Raw genomic sequence first — 20,702 nt, forward strand, 5'->3', positions numbered from 1 at the left:
GTGGTCGACACTTCAGGCTGGTTGGCAAATCTCCCTGTAGAAAACACTCCTGAGCTGGTTAAACAGGAGATTGTGCGCAGTGTGTCTATGTGTCCTCCAGGACCTCACACTCTCCTCCTGGTCATACGAGGGGATGTTTCATTCAATGAGGAAGAGGCAAATGCTGCAGAGCAACACATGGAGCTTCTCAGTGAGGGAGTATGGAGTCACACAACAGTGCTGTTCACCTTTGGGGACCGTCTGGGAGGCAAAACCATTGAGCAACACATTGAGAAAGAAGGGAAGGCCCTCCAGTGGCTTGTTGAGAAATGTGGGAACAGGTATCATGTCTTCAAAAAGGAGACCATGGGTGATGGCGCTCAGGTCACAGAGCTGCTGGAGAAGATAGAGGAGATGGTGGCAGTAAACAGTGGAGATGTGTTTTATCCTGAAGAGGAAAGGGGAGTTTATAGGGGCAAAGACCTTTCTGTTCCTGTTCCTGTTCCAAGCAGTGAGTATGCTCGAAGGTCAATAGAAATGTATACTAAGAACTGATTAGCTTCATTTGTAGCCTCATAGGAGCCACTGAAGCTGCTAACGTGAATCACAACACTAGTTAGTGAGTTTAACTAATCAGCGCAACCAATTTTAGAGTAACGGGAGTTGGGAACAGCAAATTGTGTGTGTGTGTGTGTGTGTGTGTGTGTGTACCCAGGGGCCAAGAGGAGAGGCATAACAGTGGAGAAAAAGGTTTAGGCCTATTCAATAGCCAGCTAATCGTGGCTATTCTTACCATGAGATCACTCAGTAGGCTCGAATTTACATGGCAGTTATAATAATAATAATATGTCTTTGAATCAATGAATACAAACTCACAGCCTATTGCATTTGTCAACACTAGGAAGCAACCAAATAGACCCGTTCGTCCTCCCTAAAATGAGTGTTTAGATAAGGTTAGGTACTATAGCCTTTTAGAGAACAAACTCGTGAGGCAACAATATTTACAGTTAATAGCCCGAAAATGGAGGGACATATCATCTTAATTAGAATGTCATCAGGGGCAACTTTTATATTGTGCATAAGCAATATTATTTAGCATCTTATCCCCCAACACTAGTCCAGGCCAACCTTATTGAAAGCTATTGTCCACTTTTTAGTTTCTAAAATCAATACCATATTATAACACTGTTTCTTAACATCATCTGATTGGTTGACAGCCGTGGTATATTAATGGTATACCCACGACCAGAGTGTGATTTGTGAAGAAATGCCTCTTTACGATAACATTTTCAATTATCACTACACTATTGACAATAATAATCACCCTTTCCCTTTCCTATCCAAGCGGGCAATTCAACAAGATTTACTTCCCTTTCATGGAAATAAAAACACATGTTAACATTATAAACATTATGATGTTTCTCATTTTATTCCAGCCGCAGATGCATCAGAGACACTGTCACTAACATTTTGTTTTGAGGACTTCTGCATTTTGTTTCTAGGACTGTTGCTAACTACTGAAGATGTAATTGTTGTTGTTGTTGTACAGTGGGTGGAGGCAGCAGACCAGAGACAGGGTATGACTCTGGATCAGAGGCTGAGTCACAGCTGAGGCCTGAGAGTAAGATGACAGTTCATCTCTGAGAGCCAGGGACTTGCTATGGTCACTGTTGACTCAAGCACACACACACACACACACACACACACACACACACACTGCAGCAATGTGATGCTGGATCTCTATCATACAAACTGCAGTTTTTCAGATGGATATTTAGATTTTGAGCTCAATTATAGTCTGCTTGTTTTACTCTTATAAGATTTAGATCTGTTTCGGTATAATTCTCATAACCATTTAACTGAGAAGATGTTGATTGGGTATAATATCTCCTTACAAATAACATTTGAGGAAAATAGCGTCATAACTTCATTTGAAATTAGATTTGCATAATTCATCAAGAAAATGAATATCATGTCTGTTCAATAGGTTTGACTATAATATGCAGTTGGGTATTCTAGAAAGTGGGATTAATGAGCAAGTGAGCTAACTTTAGTCAGGTCTCCAATCAACTCAAACAAAAAAGCCGGATTGGAAACTATGGTAACAAGTTCTTCAGAGCTATCCTGCTCTTTCGCAAGCTAAATTCACACGCTCTAAACCAATCAAATCAGATTCAGTTTTAGCATTCACCAACTCCTGTTACCTGGTGTAGCCAACTGACTTCTTAACCATTTTGACATTGTCATGCCTGCCCCGGGGGCCTGGCCTCAACTGGCCACCTCCCCAGGTGTGAAGTGTAAGATGTGATAATGTGTCTAACCTGTGCTCTATATCCATCTAGCCTAGCTATTCCTAACACTACACACAATTGTGCTTAGTAATCAAATATTACATTTGAATGTGTTAAACATATGGCCTGACCTCACAAACAGCCTCTGAGCATCACTCTGCGTTGGGATCAAAGAGTTCTACAACGACATCCAGCTTGGATTGGAGAGGGTAGGCATGACCCCCCCCCCCCCACACACACACACACACACATATATTCAACAATAATCACTATTGACTAAGAACATGTCACACACACACACACACACACACACACACAAGGTGTGAAACTCTCCCCAATTACATCAGCCCATGTTTGAGCCTTCTGCTCTCAACGCTACAGTACGTTGTTGTATCTGTCACTGTCAACTTGTATTTCTCTCATGAAAATAGATTATATTATAATACAGTATTTCCATCTGACTGCCCATTTAACCCCCGTTCTCTAGACAGAACACTCTGCCTCAGACCAGCACTGCCACAGTAGAACCTGACTCTGCTGCACACAGCTCTACAGCTACACCAGAGGAACATGTGAGTAGAGCAGCTGATCATGGTACCATAGTGTTTCAGATCAGTGTGAACATTGAGTAGAGATGAGTCTGTGTCCTGTACCCACACCTTCTGATATGATCCAAAACATACAGGCATCAATTTATTGCATCATCTCAGATGGTGCCTGTCTCTCCCATTCTTTTGGGATTGAGGCGTATCTGGAGCTACATAACAGATGCGTGGGACCTCGGCTCATATCCACATTAGTTTGAGTTGAGGCCTGAAAGCATCTGACAAGCCTTGTAACCTTAGGACTGCTGATTTTTATTTTGTGCTTCATTCTGCACTCTAGACCACAACTATGGCGACACCTGATATTTCCACTGAATGTATGGAAACTTTATACAGGTGACTATTTATGGCTGCTAACATTAATTGTTTTCTTATACATTGTTGCTTATACAGTTGTTCACCTCGTTGTTACCATTGTAAGTATGATTGTTGTCCTGTGGCCCCCAGGCTCCAGTGCTCCCATGCAGGTCTGTTCCAGTGCCGTTTGACAGGTCTGGTGTTTCTGATGGAGGGGGAGGGGGAGGTGCTGTATAGAACTGTCCAATGGGACGAGCGTCTCCTGTACTCTACAGGCCGGTCTCCTGCAGGACCCCTGTTCAGCATCGACTGCCCTCAGGGGTCTGTCCGTCAACTACACCTCCCACACTGTGAGATTCGCTCTGGTAAGTTACACATCCACATGCCATTCCTAAGCGGAGCTGTGTGTGACCTCACTACACATCAACATACCATTCCCATGGAGTCATTTCTCTCATTTTATTTCAAGTTAAGCTGCATTCGCACTGAGCCTTTTTTGATAGTGCTTGCTAATACTGTAGAGTAGACTATAGGCCTACACACTTCATCAGTACTTGTTAGTAACTAGAATATTCTTGCTGCATTGGTGGAGATTTGTATTCCTCACCTTATACAGTGTTAGTGACATGTTGCTGTTTTGCAGGAGATGGTCCTGGGACCCTGTCTGTGGCCCATGTTATTGGTGACAGTGTGGAGGTTTTGCCACCACTGCGGGTGACTGACACGCACGTTGTGGTGAACATCACAGACCTCTCTTTATGGGGCCTTATAAGATGGTTAATACCCTTCCTCACCATCAGGGGGCAGGTGCTGCCGTTCCTCCGATCACTGGGCCCCCAGCTGTCAGTTCTGAACCTGATTGTACTGCCGTTCAATGTACCACTCAGTGAGGTCCATCAGTACTTAAGGTCAATGGAGGAGCAACAGGCAGGGAGCACTTACCTAGAGGTCAATTCTGACTGCACTCTGGCTCGAGGGGAAACGTACAGTCTCTGCTGTGATCTGAAGGAGAGACCTAAGATACAACCAGAGGTATTTGTAGTTTTTGTCAGATGATGTCACAAATGATGATGATGTCTCGTCGTGCCGATAAACATCCCCATCATTATTATTTGCATATTGTCATTGCTCGATTACCTGAAGGATTTTTCTGCATCCAACCATGCATGTATCTTTGGTCAAATAAGATACAAAACAGTGTAGCAGTGTGTGCCCAAAAACCACAGCTCCAAGGCTAAGTCGCCATCCATGACAGTGTTCTTAAAAGGTCTTATCTGTAATTTCTGGGTACATGCTGCAAACGTGTTTGATTTTATGACAAACTGGGCATATTTGGCTAAAGATACATGCATGGTTGACACAGGACAAACCAAAGGATTAAGGGAGCTCAAATGCACTTTGTAGATTTATCAGTTTCTTTGATTTGGTGCAGAATCAACAAACTATTCACTATGTTTCAGCGTGTAAAGGTGTACTGGGGCTACGGGCCAAACTACCACCCCACCTTCCAGGTGTTCCTGAAAGCGGGCACAGAGAGTGTGGAGCTGAGGCTTTTGGAAGGAGGGGTAGATGGAAACAAGGTGTGGGGAGGGTTCATCCCACTAGTAACAGGTAAACCCTTACAGTTAGTTTGTAAACCAGAGGCTTCCAGGTCTGCAGCACTGCTGGTTTCCTTCTCCCCCTGGTAGTTACTTGATTGATGAATGTCATTCGTCCAGAGAGTCACTCACCTGGTGTCCCAGGTCTGAACCAGTCCCTGATGAAAACCAGCTGTGCTGTGGACCTGGATTTGAGACTGAGAGCCTATATCCAAACACCATTCCCACTATGGGCTCCTCTGTGATGTGGCCTAGCTGGTGTGAATGTTGAAGGGGTCAGCTGCAGCTCCCTCACCAACACTGGTTTGGTTCAGCCAACACAACTCTGCTGTACATAGCTGACTGTGTTTGTCTTGGTTTCCCCTGACTACCAGGTGCTGCGCTGGTGAGTGAGCCGCAGGCTGAGCGCCGTCAGAGTGGTTCTGCAAAGGAGCAACTGGACTCTGTCCGGGCAGAGTTTGTGAAACGAGTGTCAGGACCAGTTCTAGACTATCTACTGGATGGACTTCTGCAACAGAGAGTCATCACTAAACTTGAGGAGGAGTCGGTGAAGGAGAGCCCTGGGAGGGCAGAGAGAGCACGTGTCACTATTGACATGGTTCTCAGGAAAGGAGCTTGTTCTTGTTCCATCATGAAAACACTTCTACTTGACCTGGACCCCTGCTTTTGCACAACACTTGGACTCCACTAACACAGTGTTAGAATGAGGCTTTGCTGGGTTTGGCCTAGGACCAATAATGACATGGGTATGTTTGATCCTAGAGTATGGCCTGTGACTGTAAGCCTCTTATCTAAAATACTGCCCCATGTCTCAGCCATGAATGATAGAATAACGGTACTGTATATGAAGCTGTCCTCCGAGGAGGGAGTTGGTGGTGTGTTAAAGGTGGAAGTTAGTGATATGGAGAGAGTAGCTTCCTATTCAGCACAAGACAGAGCACTGTTTGCTGTAACAGCTGCTATTACTGCCTGTTAATTAACATCAAAGTTCTCTCAGGAAAGTGTTGGTATTGATTGTTTAGCAGTAGATTATATTATACAAGAATATATCTCATAAATTACACAGCATATGCCTACTACAAACTCCATCTTGTAAATCAATGTCCTTAACCATTTTCTATTAACTCTTTCATAGAAAGCTTTATTTTGGTGTTCAATGTTTAATACTTGATGACTTTAGGCCACTCTCTGTTTGTTTGCTACAATAAATTCCCAAGTAACCTTGGAAGTAATAGCCAAAATGATATGATGTAGATTATGCAATGTCTCTCGAGTAAATACAAGTTACACCATAACATATTTTATACATTATAATGCACACTTCATGCACATCCTGTCATCAGAGGTTGAGATCAGATGCTGACTTGCCAGCTACTGTAGCCAAACAGAGTCACATAATGCAGTATCTCGATTGACATTTCAGGATGTTTAGTAGGTCTATTCCTAATAGCCTATTCCTAATTGCTAAGTCAAGCTGCCCTTAGTAGGTATAGCAACATGTATGCTTACCTAGCTGTCAAGAAAAACCTATTTCTGCCAAGATCAAAAGTCAGTTTTGGGCACATAGCATAGGCACACAAGCCAAGAACCGTCCAGAGACATATCTTTATTTTGCCTGCTGACAGAGGGAGAAGGAAGGTGAAGCCATATTATCACAGTGGCTACAACAACAAAAACAATGTTCCACTTAATTACGTTTTTCTGGTAAATAATGTAAAATAGAAACTGTGTTTCTAGCTAACACAACCTTTCTTATTTTTCAACATTCTCTGATTGGTCCTCTACGCCAGTGTTTGGACAGGATTGTGGCTCAATATGACTTCCCACAATTTTCCACCAGTAGAGGTCAGCATCCCCCCACTCCACCAAGTGGACCAGACCAAAGCCCACCCCTAACATGATATATGCCATTTAGAAGACCCTTGTATCGAATGTGATTTACAGTACAGTGTGTGCATACCGTTTTATTGTATACATATTGTAACCTTAGCATTGCTAGTACCATGCTCTATTGAGCCACACCATGTTTGAACATGTGTAGTGGTGACAAATTGAGAGCACTGTAACACTGTGTGTATGCAGGGATACCACAGTGCTGTAGAATCTTCTAGTCAGGCGGACTGGGAAAGAGGAAAACAGTATTTTGTGACATTTCCTCTGCTCGGATGATACGGTAACTGGTTCCACAGAATTTGGTCCCAAAATTCCCCTCATTAATTTCCATCTGGCCCCTTATACTCTTTTTGTTTATGTTGATCATATTTGTTATTGTTTCCTTTCACAACAGTAAACAAGTGCTTAACATGACCGTGAAAGTCAACCTGAATACTGAGTCTAGAGCTGTGTATCCTCTTGACATGGGTTCATTTCACTGACAACACACCAGGGGAGGCTGGTGGAGGTTCAGACCTGTATTATGCCAGTGTTATGTTAGTGTGTGTGAGGCTCACTGTAGCAGGGTCAGAATGGATCACACTGGTAATGTACGTGATTACATCCGACTGTGAAATAAGAAAAGACAAGAAATAATAGATTGAATGCAACACAAACACATTTACTGAATCATTTAGGTGGGCTGTGAATCAGAACATCACAAATGCCACACCTCCAGATGACTTCTATGTAAAACCCCAACCGTGACTCACATGCCTCTGTTCAACAATAGGAACTGTAGTGGTAAATATAGATAACACACATTTGCTGCAGCCTTTACTATTGTTGTGTTAGAGAGTTAACCAACTTCCAGATTCGTAGTATTCACAATATGATATTGTTTCATATCCCTGTTTTTTTCAAAAGACAATTCAACATAGAGGACACTAATCTGGCCTAAGTGTCTTAAAGTAGTACTTTACTCAAAAATAATTTAAGTATATTTCTCATCAGTCTACCATAAGTATAAATATTATTATTTTGTGCATTAAAGCCTCATATATACAGTATTGGACCCCCTTTTGCCTTCAGAACTGCCTTAATTCTTTGTGGCATAGATTCAACAAGGTGCTGGAAACATTCCTCAGAGATTTTGGTCCATATTGACATGATAGCATCATTGCTGCAGATTTGTCGGCTGCACATCCATGATGCGAATCTCCCATTCCACCACATCCCAAAGGTGCTCTATTGGATTGAGATCTGGTGACTGTGGAGGCCATTGGAGTACAGTGAACTCATTGTCATGTTCAACAAACCAGTTTGAGATGATGTGAGCTTTGTGACATGGCACGTTATCCTGCTGGATGTAGCCATCAGAAGATGGGTACACTGTGGTCATAAAGGGATGGACATGGTCAGCAATAATACTCAGATAGGCTGTGGCGTTTAAACAATGCTCAATTGGTACTAAGGGGCCCAACGTGTGCCAAGAAAATATCGAGCAGTTAACGAGCAGTTGAACAGGTGGGTTAGGGTTAGGGTTAGGGTTAGCTAATAGGGTTACCTAATAAAGTGGCCGGTGAGTGTATGTAACAGGCTAATTAAGTTCACTGCCGAATGGACCCCATAGCTTCATTAGACAGATCACAGGACTATTACCAAACTCTCTCCTGCGATAAGTGAAGAGAAATTGCAACACTGTCATCTTGAGTTCTTGTGACCGGGAAAAAAGTTTTACATTTACATTTAAGTTGACATTTTTGACATTTAGTAGACGCTTTTATCCAAAGTGACTTACAACAAGTACATTTGTCTAAAGTAAGTGAATCATCTACACATCAGTCATCATAAGCAAAAACCGATGCTAGGACCAAGTGCCACTGGCAGTCACAATGCTAAAAGAAGTAAGGAAAAGTTTTTTTTATTTGTATTATCATTAGCAGTAGAGGAACTGTACAGAGGGGTAGTGGGCAAAATGGTGCTGTCCTATATAGCTTACTGTAGGCTACATTTCTATCCAGTCTCAATCCCACTGAAACCCAAAATCCTTACTCCTGTCTCGCATGAAAATTCCTAACTTTATTCTGTAACCCACAGGTTACATTAGTCATAGGTTGATTTGCGCTTGTTCATGTCAAATTGCACTAAAACCTTTCCGCCGCTTCTCCACGCTGTTCTGTGTTAGTTTCTGCCTGCGCATTGGGGAGAATGCGTGATGACGGTATGAGAGTAGATAATTATATTTGAAAAACCAAGTAATTCATGAGCTGATCTGCTATAATAAACTTGATTTTGATAAGGCAAGCTGATAAGGCAAAGCTCTACAATCACAAACCTTTCTCACCATGGAACCATTCATTATTTGGTTATGGATGGATATTTTCAAACATCCTTCACAGCTCTTGTGAAGGATGTTTGTTTTATTATTATTGTTGTTTGTATTATGTTTGTATTATTATTATTATTATTATTATTATTATTATTATTATTATTATTATCATCATCAGTAGCGGTAGGTAGGCCTATTATCATTACTAGGCTATTGTTATAATTGGCAGTAGCACCAGACTTCTAATGTGAGCTTGCAGGCATTATTATTATTATGAGTAGTGGTAGGCCTATTATCATTACTAGGCTATTGCTATATAATTATATGAGGTTACATGCTTTATTGTTGTTATTATTATTATTATTATTATTATTATTATTATTATTATCATTATCATTATCATCAGTAGGCCTATTATCATTACTAGGCTACTGCTATAATTGGGAATTGGCACCAGACCTCTGATATGAATTTATGCTTTATTATTGTTATTATTACTAGGCCTAATAGTAGGCATATCATCTGCATTTTTTACAGAAGCTTGGCGATGTTAATGTGAGACCTGAGCCTGCTTTGCCTTGCAAAGATCCTCAATTCTTGGCGCAATGTCTGATAAACATAGCCTCAAATCATCCTTGATTTGTGCACGATTGCGGTATTTGCGGTATTTCATTCATCGTACCTTCGAAGCTTTTTTGCAGCTGGTGGTGCGTCGGTTGCCTTGTTGGTCCTCACTAGAAATCTCTCCATTTTTGTTTGGTTTTGAAATAATTTGGATGTGAATTAGTTGTGTTTTCAAAAGTTTAGGCTATGATGTAACGATGTGTGCGTGTGTGGCTATGTTGAGAGACTAGTATCGGGGGCCAATCAGTCGGGACTTAGGCACGATCTTTAATACAACAGTACACAATAACGATTTTGCAGGCAATGCAGATTTTATTTTAACAATTGTAGTCCTTTCTGAGTGTGTGTGTGTGTCTTAGTGAAAAAGTTGCTAGCTAGTTAGCTAAGTGCACGCCTAGCAGTTAAAAAAATTACTGGCTAGGGCTGAGATGGGGATAATCTTTAAAAATACTCTTTGTGGGGTTAGTCTTTAAAAAGACTGTTTGGGTTTTGAAGTATAGGCCTAAGTAAATCGATATCGAGATTGATAACAGATAGACTAGCGAGAGTTGGCATAAGCGAACTTGGCAAGAGACTAGACTAGAGTGAATGGAGCTACGACGCGTGTGCGGACGCTTATATAGTAGCACTTACGTGACGTTGCGTCACAGGCTCAAAATACTACCCCCTGTATTGGTAGATTTGAAATGAAACTGTGTGGTTGATTTGTTTGTGTGTTATAATAGTTCAACCACTTGCATTTCGACATGGAGGGGAAACTGTTGCATCTCATTTATAGGTCTACTAATAGCCAGTGAGTCCGTGATTTTTCGTGTTTTTTGGGGGGGGGGTTTTCCCCCCTCCCATCCTGTAGCCTACTCGCGCCCCCCCGGGAGAGTGTCCGCGCCCCAACGGTTGAGAACCACTGAGGTAGATCACCGTTGTGATGGTAGTATGAACCTTTTAAACACTGGCCTCCTGTACTTGATTTATACTGTCACATATAGTATCTGCAGTGCTCAAGGAATAATAATCCATGTGGGCAACATTACTTTAGAAAAACATGAATCAAAAAAATAACATGAAATACTCAAAAACAACCGCATAAACAATTCAACCTAGCCACACAGTATTAAAAAACAACACAGACCATAAATTAATTTACGTAAAATAAAAACATGTAAATGGGATACATGTTCACCATATCAGACTTTTGCCATATCTTAAAGTATGGTTATTGACGAAGAATGTATATAATTTCAACAAAGTAGCACACGACCCATCCTCTTCATCACTTTAGTCATCAATTTTACAAATCCAATCATTTTTTTAGGCTGCAGGTTGCGCTGCGGTGGCTGCAGGGGCTCCCTCTTTGGGGGGACATAGTTTTCTGGAAGGAACAACTAGTGTCATTATCATGGTAAACTTAGTTTGATGTCTCTCCATTGTTCTAAAGCTGTACACAACTTAGTCCTCAATTAATAATCCAGTCCTTATTATTAATAAGTAAATACAGTCATGTTAGGACATTGACTTACAGTGCCTCAGTTACATTCTTCTTTATAAAGTCACACACTTTGCTGGGCTTCTCCAACTGCTGCTTGAGTGTGGGAATTTCACCGGTCCAAGCCTCTCTCTCAGTTTTCAATGCAGCTGAGGGAGAAAAGAGGGAGAGAGAGAGAGACAGAGAAAGAGGGAAGGAGAATAGAGAGAGTGAGCAAAAAAGACAGAGAGGGATGGGTGAGCTATGCAAGGTGAATCTCAGTTGGTTTCAGTGGTTTATTGCCTTATTGGCCTCATTTATCTACACTGATATGAAAGCAAATGAGAGGTAACAGCAGAGTGCGATTTGTGAAAAAAACAGAGGGGGGGGGGGGGGTCTTTTGTTTTTATAATTTCTGAAATTCATATAAGTAACTTTGTAACTGTCTTGCTTAAGACAAAAGCATTTCTAGGATTTGCGCACACATTGGGGGCTGTTCTGGGAATTACTGTACACATATCAGGAGTGGGGATATACCATTTCCCCATCGGGGATAAAAGATACTGATCAGAAGGAGGGATAAGAAAAGCAGTACGGGGGAAATCCCCACCATCCCCGGCAGCAAATCACAGCAAGGGTAACAGTAAAGTGGCTGGTATTTGCTTCCAGCAATCCTGCCCTTGTAGCATCAGTGCAGATGAGGGGAAGGAGACAACAAGAGGAAGCCACTTTAGCCTAATGAGATACACCCAGGGAGACACTCTAGTTTGACCAATGTGCAGTACCACCACATTTCACCACATGGTGGCACTAGTGCTAAACACCTCTTATAAAAGGATTCTTTTAGCAAATGAATAAGACTTGCATACTGTACCTTCAGTGTCAGTCTGCTGCTTTTGTATGTCCGCCAGCTCATTGTCCTGTTTCTCCTGTGTACCACAGTCATAGAGAGAGAGAGAGAGAGAGAGAGAGAGAGAGAGAGAGAGAGAGAGAGAGATCTGTAAAGGACTCTATGTAACCAATTGTAGGGCTTCCATGACAGATAGAGCTTTCATGTAACTTCAATCGGGACTCTATGTAACCTCATTGGGACTCTATGTAACCTCATAGGGCATCTGTAACCTTTAAGGATTTACTTTTTACATTTACTTAGTTGTAAAAATGAAAAGCCAATGGCAGGAAATCATTAAATTACATTGTAGCAGTCAGATGCAAGTGAATGATTGGGGGTGATGAAATTGACACTCCTCAAACCTTCACCACATCAAACTATACACCATCTTCTATTGTAAAAAGTTAATGAGACACACATTCACTGTGGAATTTCTAAAATATTAATCCGGAGAACAGAGGTTTGCTACTCTTCAATTCAAAGTCAGTATGAGGAAAAGGAGAACAATTTTGGACATGTCTGTCAAGAACAGAATAAGCAACAATCATGCCTTTCCACTCAGTCTATCAGTTAGGTTTAAGTGAGCGTTTTTCATCTCCCATACATAACAGCTCTCTGGCTGGATTGGGAGCTTGGATAGAGCTAGAGGTCTGTTTAAAAAATAATATATATATCAGAGATACAGCCAAGATAGCATACTCTAAGAAGAGGCTTGTAGTATTTAGGATTGAAAATTTACAGGCAGGTCTAGTATGCTTCCATTCACGCCCTTTAGGATGACCAGTTGTATACTTAGTTGTATATTTGTTGAAAGTTTTCCAACTTCTAAAGGAAATTATGAAATGTACACTCCTCAAACCTTCACTGCATCAAACTATACACCATCCTCTACTGTAAAAGGACAATGAGACACATCACATTGTACATCACTGTGGAATTTCAAGGAGTGTCAATTTCACCTTTAGAAGTTGCAAAACTGGTCATTCTAAAGGGCATGAATGGAAGCATACTAGACCTAATAATAATAATAATAATAATAATAACAAAGCAGGTGACATAGAGTCCCCATTTTACAGCGAAGGGGAGAAGGAGAGGGAGAGAGAGAGAGACTGAGAGAGAGAGAGAGAGAGAGAGAGAGAGAATAAGATATGATATTGTGCCCTACTGTATAAGCTGGGTGTCCTAAAATCCTTAATTACCCCCTTACGCTCTCCATATGAAAACCCTCAGTCTACTTAGTCGTTTTTAGTTTTCCCCAATCATATGTTTTCTTTTTATCTCTGGAGTTGACTGTATTTTGAATGTTGAAATCTTGGACTATTTTCATTTTGTTTATTTGAATGGGGACAGATGAGATGGTATTATTTAAAGGTAATGACATGGCTGTCTCACCTTCTCTTCCTGGCAAGCTTCAACCTCAGTCGTTACTCCCCTGTTTAGGTTCAGCATGTTCAGCTCCAGAACCAGATCGCGAACACTCTTCTTCTGCTGCTCTAGTTGCTGCTGCAGTCGCTGCAACAGCAGGTTATTGTCCTTCTCCGTGACGTTGCGCGCCTGCATTGTCTGTTCCATCAGCTTGACCTGCTCGGAAAGCTTGACCAATGACATAAGTTGGCCGAGGACAATCATGGTCAGCGGAATGGACAACAGCACGGTCACGATGACTATCACCAACGATAACTTCATGGCTGAGCGTGTGTGTGTGTCGGGGTGGGTGTCATCTGCATTGTGGATGGATATAATCGCTGTAGAACCAGTTTGACTGTTTAGACAGGTGAGGTTGGTCCTGTCATGTGACCAACACCGTGACAACTGTTGTGTGTTGTGTCAAAGGTTGATCCAATAGTATTTCCTCCTACTGTACAAACATGGAATTACTGTAATGTACATTTGAATATGTGTTTATTCTGTATGTATGTTATTTGTAGATTGCTACTTAGATAAATCAAGGAATCATTATTCTGTTTTAACAGTGTCTCTTTTGTTAGATCACAGTTTGGGATACAAATGCACCTTCAGTGTCAGTCTGCTGCTGTTGTATGTCTGCCAGCTGATTGTCCTGTTTCTTGCAGTGTTAGGAAGAAAGAGAAGAGAGAGAGAGAGAGAGAGAGAGAGAGAGAGAGAGAGAGAGAGAGAGAGAGAGAGAGAGAGAGAGAGAGAGAGAGAGAGAGAGAGAGAGAGAGAGAGAGAGAGAGAGAGAGAGAGAGAGAGAGAGAGAGAGAGAGAGACTATATAGAATTTCTTTATCTATGGAGTTTACCATATTTTGTTGAAATGTTGGACTATTTTTTTATTTTGTTTATTTGAATGAGGACAGATGAGATTGTATGTGTGTGTGTGTGTGTGTGTGTGTGTGTGTGTGTGTGTGTGTGTGTGTGTGTGTGTGTGTGTGTGTGTGTGTGTGTGTGTGTGTTGTTAGAAATTATTTTTATAAAAACAGTTTATTATTGCTATAATAAAAATACATTACTGCAGTGTGCTAAATTTACTAATGTGATGGCCTGTTGATAAATGAGAGATGAATCAAGCATTAGTCCCATGGTACATTGGATTAATACATGGAGAGGTTAAGCCAGGTCATCAGGAAAGATGTTGCAACACACGCTTACACAAAGAGCTATAGTGGAAAGTACCAGGCTAGGGAGGACAGGCTAGGGAGGACATACCAGAGTAGGTATCTTATCTCTTACAGGGTGCTGACTCCGCAGCTGGGATGAATGTTGTGACCAGCCCGTGAACAACAAGGGATGCCAAGTCTAAACCATGGTTCCTCCCCAACCAAATAGCCAATCATAATCATTTTGTATTCTGTAAATACTTTGTTTGACTGTTTGAATGCATCCATTTTTGGAAGGTTGGTTACAGATTAACAGCTTGCTGACTGATTTTCTTCGCCAAAAGTGGTCCTTGTACAAGCCTAGAATTTTGACATATAAATAAATAGCTAAAAGTAAGAAGTAGTTTGTCTTCTCCTTCAAATAAAGAACACGTTTTCTCACAGTGTGTGTGTGTGTGTGTGTGTGTGTGTGTGTGTGTGTGTGTGTGTGTGTGTGTTATTTATGCCTGTGCCTTGAGGTTTGGTAACAGCTCACCTTTCAGTCAGTCGATGACAATGTGTGACAGTCGTCTGTGTCAACTATTCAGACTAGTTTCTTAGCCTTCTCCTCCTATGTAGTATTCTGCCTGAAGATACACAATGAACTGCTTTGATATCTTCTTTTGTTCCTCCTTCCCCTCTTTATAGAATATATACTGTATGTATTTAGTTTCCAGTGCATCCTGGTTTCTCTGTAGTACTCCTCCTGAATCATCTCTAGTGTCCTTGTGAGAAACATTCATTGTCCCCAACCTGTCAGCTCACCAGCACCACATCCCAAAACATATTTTCAAAATTCTAGTGTCCTTTTGAGTTACAAACAATCCTCCATCGTACAAACTATTTCCGTTTCTACAGAATGTTTTTTTTCTTCTTCTGCATTTACTGTATTCTACACTGTTCTATCTAGCACTGCAGTGAGAGAAGGGTAGTGTAACTGTGACTCTTGCTCTTGTTTTCGTTCTAGCTCTGCTCTCCCTGAGTGAGAGAGACAGAGGAGACAGTCCTGCGGTCAGAGAGGTTAAGGTACTGCACATAGACACATTTCCCACATTTGCATTTGTTCTCCTTTATGGTGACATTATAGCAAACAGCAGTTGAGTGTAATACAGTTCCCATGTCGGTTTTGCAATTTTTAAATTTTTCAGTGAGTCTAATCTACTGTGTGAGCCTGCTAATTAGAATGTGGGAACACCCAGCTGCAACATTCTAAATGTACTGCAAAACCTGTCTGACCTGCAGGACCAGTCTACCCCTCTGGTATTACACTGTCTGGAAGCTACTCTGAGGACTGGTAACCCTAACCCTAACCTAATTTCTCTGGTAAAATATGCTATTATACTGTAAATATGATTATTTACTTTTTTTTAAATGCGAGGAATAGAGGAAAGACTATTGGGATGCACCCGTAGTGTGATCACGTGGTTGTGGTTTGTCTTTGTAAATGTGCATAGACTACTGCGTATGGGTGGCCAGTAACTATGTACTGTATTCGTATATCTGACACTGTATTTACTGTATAAATACCTACATTTCACTCTCTTCTCCTGCATACATACCATGTTGGCTTGTGGGATATTATACATTAAATGCTGTGAACTTTGTTTGAGGAAGAAAAATCTCTTGAAATGGGATTGGATAGATACCAGCGAGTACGAATGGATGATTATGTCTATGATGCTGTTTCTTTCCTTCCGATTTCATGTGACTACCTGATTGATGTTTTCAAATGTAGGCCTAATGAAATAAGAAATGTATCCCTAAAAAGGTGTCGCGAGTGATATCATTCCATTCCATGCATTGCAATGCATTACAATGAGCCCGTCCTCGATTTCTACCTCCAGCAGCCTCCCCTGGAGCCTACATACAGTATTATAACCACAATTGTTATCAGGAACCAATGAGTCAGGCCACATAAGAGCAAGCCAGGTGCCAGCACTCAAACTCACCACCCTAGAGGCACAAACAGGTGACCACTCCTAAAACCAACTATCCATCACATCACAATGGCTCTCCTGGCCTGAATAAAACAATACCACCTGTACTTATTGAATGACTTATAATGGCACAGAGATAATGTGAGGCCTGCAATCATTATACATTGATAAGGACTCACACCTTGGTCTTTCTCTTCTGGGTGGTGGCCACACAGTAACAATTAATGTTAACAATGTAATCATTATTGTAAAAGAGGTCAGGCTGTTATACTGTTATACTAACATACTGTTATGCTTTCACATGAAGTGGAGCCACACACTCTTACGTAGGCACGCACATGCAGATACACACACACACACACACACACACACACACACACACACATACACCCATGTCACGAAGGCTCTTGAAAATGGCTTGCATGTGATACCGATTATATTATAGATTATATTATAGGTGTGTTGTCCTTCCAGACAAACAATTTCGTAATGTGTTGAGTAATTTGCTGCATAGCAGGTAAACACAAATTCACTGAGGTCCAATGATATACTGTATCTGTAATCATAGATATACTGTAAAACATTGGAAGAATTCCAGGGTTTATGTTTTCTGGTTGTACCATATTACAATTCACACTATGCAGCATCCATGTTTCACATCCAGTATGGCGTTGTACTAAATACAGTATTTTCATAAAATTCACTGACTAAAAGATAATCACCAGCTGTGGCGCCTGTAAGAGGTTTTCCCACCCCAGCCCTATCAGTGTACAGCAGGACGATGCCAACATCTTTTATGTAAGCTTTGTCACGCGTGGGTGGGTGTTTGCCCTACACAGTGACAGGCGATGCCAGCTATACTGTGCGCTGATTGGCTCTTGGGTAGAACCAGGTACAATTTAAGCCTTGGCCACCGGGACTCCCATCACACCAGCTGTTCTGTCCAGCTCAGGTAAGACAATACTGGTTTTACCGATACCCAAATAGCCTGTAAATAGAGAATTTGAGAATAGCCTTTAGTAGACACTGGCCAGTGTAGAATCACATTGCTATCCTCTGACTATTTATTACTTGTTTTACGTATGTTCAATTTCCTTTGAACGTTTCATGTGTTCCTTCATGTATTTAATTCTCTGAATGACCTCTCATGATTTCTACCAGCCTCCCCTGCTTCTCATACTGTCTTCTCTGATTTCAGCTATGGGGATGTCACTGCCTACCTTAGCCGTTCTGCTGCTCTGTGGTAAGTCCTCTGTCTCCTCTAAAGAATACTCTAACAACACTCCCCTGATCACACTGGGCAGTAGAACTAACCTGAGCTGAGCTGGGCTAAGCTGACCTCTACTGTACTGTGCTGACCTGGTTACTCATCCACCAGGGGAGGCTGGTGGAGGTAGAAATCGGAGGATGGTATCAAACACCATACCTTATTCTACTCCATCAGTGGAGACTGTTAGAGGTCAAAATCGGAGGACAGGCCCATTGTAATGCATGGAATGGAATGAGGAATGTTTGATACCATTCCTCATTCCGTTCCATACATTACAATGAGCCCGTCCTACGATTTCTGCCTTCACCAGTCTCTCCTGCATTCCATGCATTACAATGATCCCGTCCTCCAATTTCTACCGCCACAAGCCTCCACTGTCATCCACCATAGTTTCTATAAGAGTGCTGGAAAGTAAGAAAATACCCAAGCCAGCACAGAACAGTTGGGGTCGGCCCTGTGGTGTGTAAAGCCACAGACGTTTACTTCCACTGCCATAGCACAAAAGGATGCTGAGTGCACTGCTAGACTTCAGTATGTCTGCAAATGCAATCCTAAAACCTTTGGAAAGGTACTGTAGGTCACATCCATAGACATCTATCTTTAAGTTGTTATCTGAGCAACAGAGAACGTAAATAATGTAATAATGTAATAATAGTAATGCTATGTGTGGGTATTTCATTGTATGACCCATGACTGCCAAAAGAGCTGAGGAATATGGAAAGACTGTGTGATAATGCCTGATATTCATCTTCAGTACAAACTGTGTTAACTGTGTGTATTAGCCGTATACTCTCTGCTTTACAAAGTCATTGAGATTGTGTTCTATTGACTTGTATCGCAATGTGTATTCAGGTCTGTGCCAAAAGATGAGAGCAATGAGATGGCATAAAATCTTGCATGTTGTTGACATGAAAACAGGGCACACACGGAGGATACGTATCTAAATATATGAATTAATTCACTATCCTTAACTTTAATTCCATTTTATTTCACCTACCTACTGTACACACTACATAATGTGCTTTGACCATCTAAAAGGCTTTGCCACTCTGGAAAGTAAATGTATTTCACAAAGTAAATGTTTTTAGCCACCTGCATGGACTACAGATGCAGACTACAAATGCAAGCTACTATTTGATAAATCTGCCTCAAATCAATCAATCAGTCAATTAAATGTATTTGTATAGCCCTTTTTACAAAAACAGTTTTGTCACAAAGTGCTTAACAACATAAACAATATATAAATTTAATGTAAACATGAATGCTGATGACTGTAATGTACAGTACATTGTCCATATCAAATAGACCTAATAAATTCAAATCAAAAGAACATAACATTCACTATGACACACTTTTTCCAGGACTGTGCTCTGCGGGCCCGGCCATTGCTCCAGCACTGAAGGGAACAGGAACCTGCTGGGCCATGGGCGACCCCCACTACCGCTCCTTCGACGGCCACTACTACAACTTCATGGGCAACTGCACCTACACCATGGCCAAGAACTGCCATGTTGACCAGGAGCACCCAGCCTTTGAGGTGGAGACCAAGAATGAGAAACAAGCCGGCTCTCAGATCACCTCAGTGGGGAGGGTCACCGTCACGGTCTACGGAGTCACCATTGACATTTACAGTTCTGAATATGGCCTCGTCCGGGTAGGTGGATTCTCATATGGTAAATGTGGTAAATGCTAAGTGGGATACTTGGGACAGCCCGACTTTGACGTCAGCCCATTGAACTTGAGTTTTGAAATGGTGAAGGTTGAGGTTAGGGTTAGGGTTACGAGTTAGGGTTAGGGTTAGGGTTAGGGTTACACAGGTTTTTCAGCTGTTCCTGTGGGAGAACCCTTTGAAGAACCCGTATGAGTTCTATGTATCCCCTTTTGGGTTCCATTTAGAACTTCTGTGGAAAGGGTTCTACGTGGAACCCAAAAGGTTTTCTTCATAGGGCTCTCCCACAGGGACAACCAAATATCCCTTTAGGTTCTAGATAGAAATTCTTCTTTCTAAGAGTGTACTCTACCTGTCATTTGGTGTGGAAAGTGCTGAGGACACCTGAGGGTACCTGAATGTATTTGCTGTAAATTGGATGTCAAATCTGTCCAAAGCACAGCAGTGTGACTATACTGCCTTTCAACCTGTCTCAGGTGAACGATGAGTCATGGAACCTCCCCATCAACATACAAAATGGCAGAGTGAAGCTGACCCAGAGTGGGTTCTCCGTTGTCTTGGAGACAGACTTTGGTGTGACGGTGCAGTACGACTGGGAGCAGTATCTCATGGTGACCGTGCCGGGTAGCCTGGCAGGCAAGGTGTGCGGTTTGTGTGGCAACTTCAACGGTAAACAGGAGGACGACCTCACCACCCCCAGCGGCTCCCCAGCCAAGGACGTGGTGGCCCTGGGGAAGAGCTGGAGGGTCCCAGACGTGGAAGGTGATGCCTTCTGTCAAGACGAGTGCACAGGACAGTGCCAGAACTGCGAGAGTAGCTTTGTTCACCATCTAGAAAATAAAATCTTTTGTACCTTTCTTTCAACCATCATGGACGGGCCCTTCAAGGACTGCAGCGCTGTCATCGACCCCAAAACCATCAATGACAATTGCCAGTACGACCTCTGTAGAGGAGTGGGGATGAAGAAGTACCTATGTGACACCCTGCAGGTCTATTCCGACGTCTGCCAGAGGGCTGGGGTCAAAGTTCACAACTGGAGAGGCATTGCCCATTGTCGTGAGTAATATGGACTTAGGTTTATTGTTTGTTATGATATTATTAAGTGAATACGTATTCCGGTAACACTGAAGCCCCATTACCTGTGTAATAACACTGTTATTACTATGTTTTATTCCATGTTGTTGAATAGAATGTTGTATTCAAATGTTGTTACAAAGATAGTTGTAACCTCACTTGGTATAAGGCGGTTTGAAACGGTCTTTATTTCACTTGTATAAT

At 41.8% G+C, this 20,702-nt stretch overlaps 3 protein-coding genes across 3 annotated transcripts; 2 read left to right on the plus strand and 1 right to left on the minus strand.

Moving 5' to 3' along the window:
* Nucleotides 1-87: 87 nt before the first annotated feature.
* Nucleotides 88-6,136, plus strand: LOC310815283 (uncharacterized protein; the record flags this gene model as incomplete). The annotated part of the gene is made up of 5 exons (XM_083685018.1): nucleotides 88-490; nucleotides 3,343-3,537; nucleotides 3,816-4,204; nucleotides 4,633-4,783; nucleotides 5,145-6,136. The coding sequence occupies 5 exons, from the start codon at nucleotides 88-90 to the stop codon at nucleotides 5,459-5,461; spliced, it is 1,455 nt and encodes a 484-aa protein (XP_083541144.1). The 3' UTR covers nucleotides 5,462-6,136.
* A 220-nt stretch (nucleotides 6,137-6,356) lies between these two features.
* On the minus strand, nucleotides 6,357-13,703 carry LOC310814912 (uncharacterized protein). The gene is made up of 4 exons (XM_083684477.1): nucleotides 13,345-13,703; nucleotides 11,935-11,989; nucleotides 11,116-11,230; nucleotides 6,357-10,967 (listed from the first exon to the last, which is right to left on the minus strand). The coding sequence occupies exons 1-4, from the start codon at nucleotides 13,636-13,638 to the stop codon at nucleotides 10,907-10,909; spliced, it is 525 nt and encodes a 174-aa protein (XP_083540603.1). The 5' UTR covers nucleotides 13,639-13,703; the 3' UTR covers nucleotides 6,357-10,906.
* A 5,475-nt stretch (nucleotides 13,704-19,178) lies between these two features.
* Nucleotides 19,179-20,488, plus strand: LOC310815284 (alpha-tectorin-like; the record flags this gene model as incomplete). The annotated part of the gene is made up of 2 exons (XM_083685019.1): nucleotides 19,179-19,409; nucleotides 19,901-20,488. 2 exons carry the CDS (start codon nucleotides 19,179-19,181, stop codon nucleotides 20,486-20,488), a joined length of 819 nt encoding a protein of 272 aa, XP_083541145.1.
* Between the last annotated feature and the right edge of the window lie 214 nt (nucleotides 20,489-20,702).

This window comes from Argentina silus (genome assembly GCF_951799395.1).
Source record: "Argentina silus genome assembly, chromosome: 14".
Taxonomy (NCBI): Eukaryota; Metazoa; Chordata; class Actinopteri; order Argentiniformes; family Argentinidae; genus Argentina; species Argentina silus.

Excerpts from the sequence above, each read along its gene's own strand:
- LOC310814912 (XM_083684477.1), bottom strand. The coding sequence starts at position 13,638 with ATGAAGTTATCGTTGGTGATAGTCATCGTGACCGTGCTGTTGTCCATT. Across the intron at positions 11,990-13,344 it reads AAGCTTGCCAGGAAGAGAAG|GAGAAACAGGACAATGAGCT; the intron begins GTGAGACAGCCA and ends TGTGGTACACAG. Across the intron at positions 11,231-11,934 it reads GCAGCAGACTGACACTGAAG|CTGCATTGAAAACTGAGAGA; the intron begins GTACAGTATGCA and ends TTTCTCCCTCAG.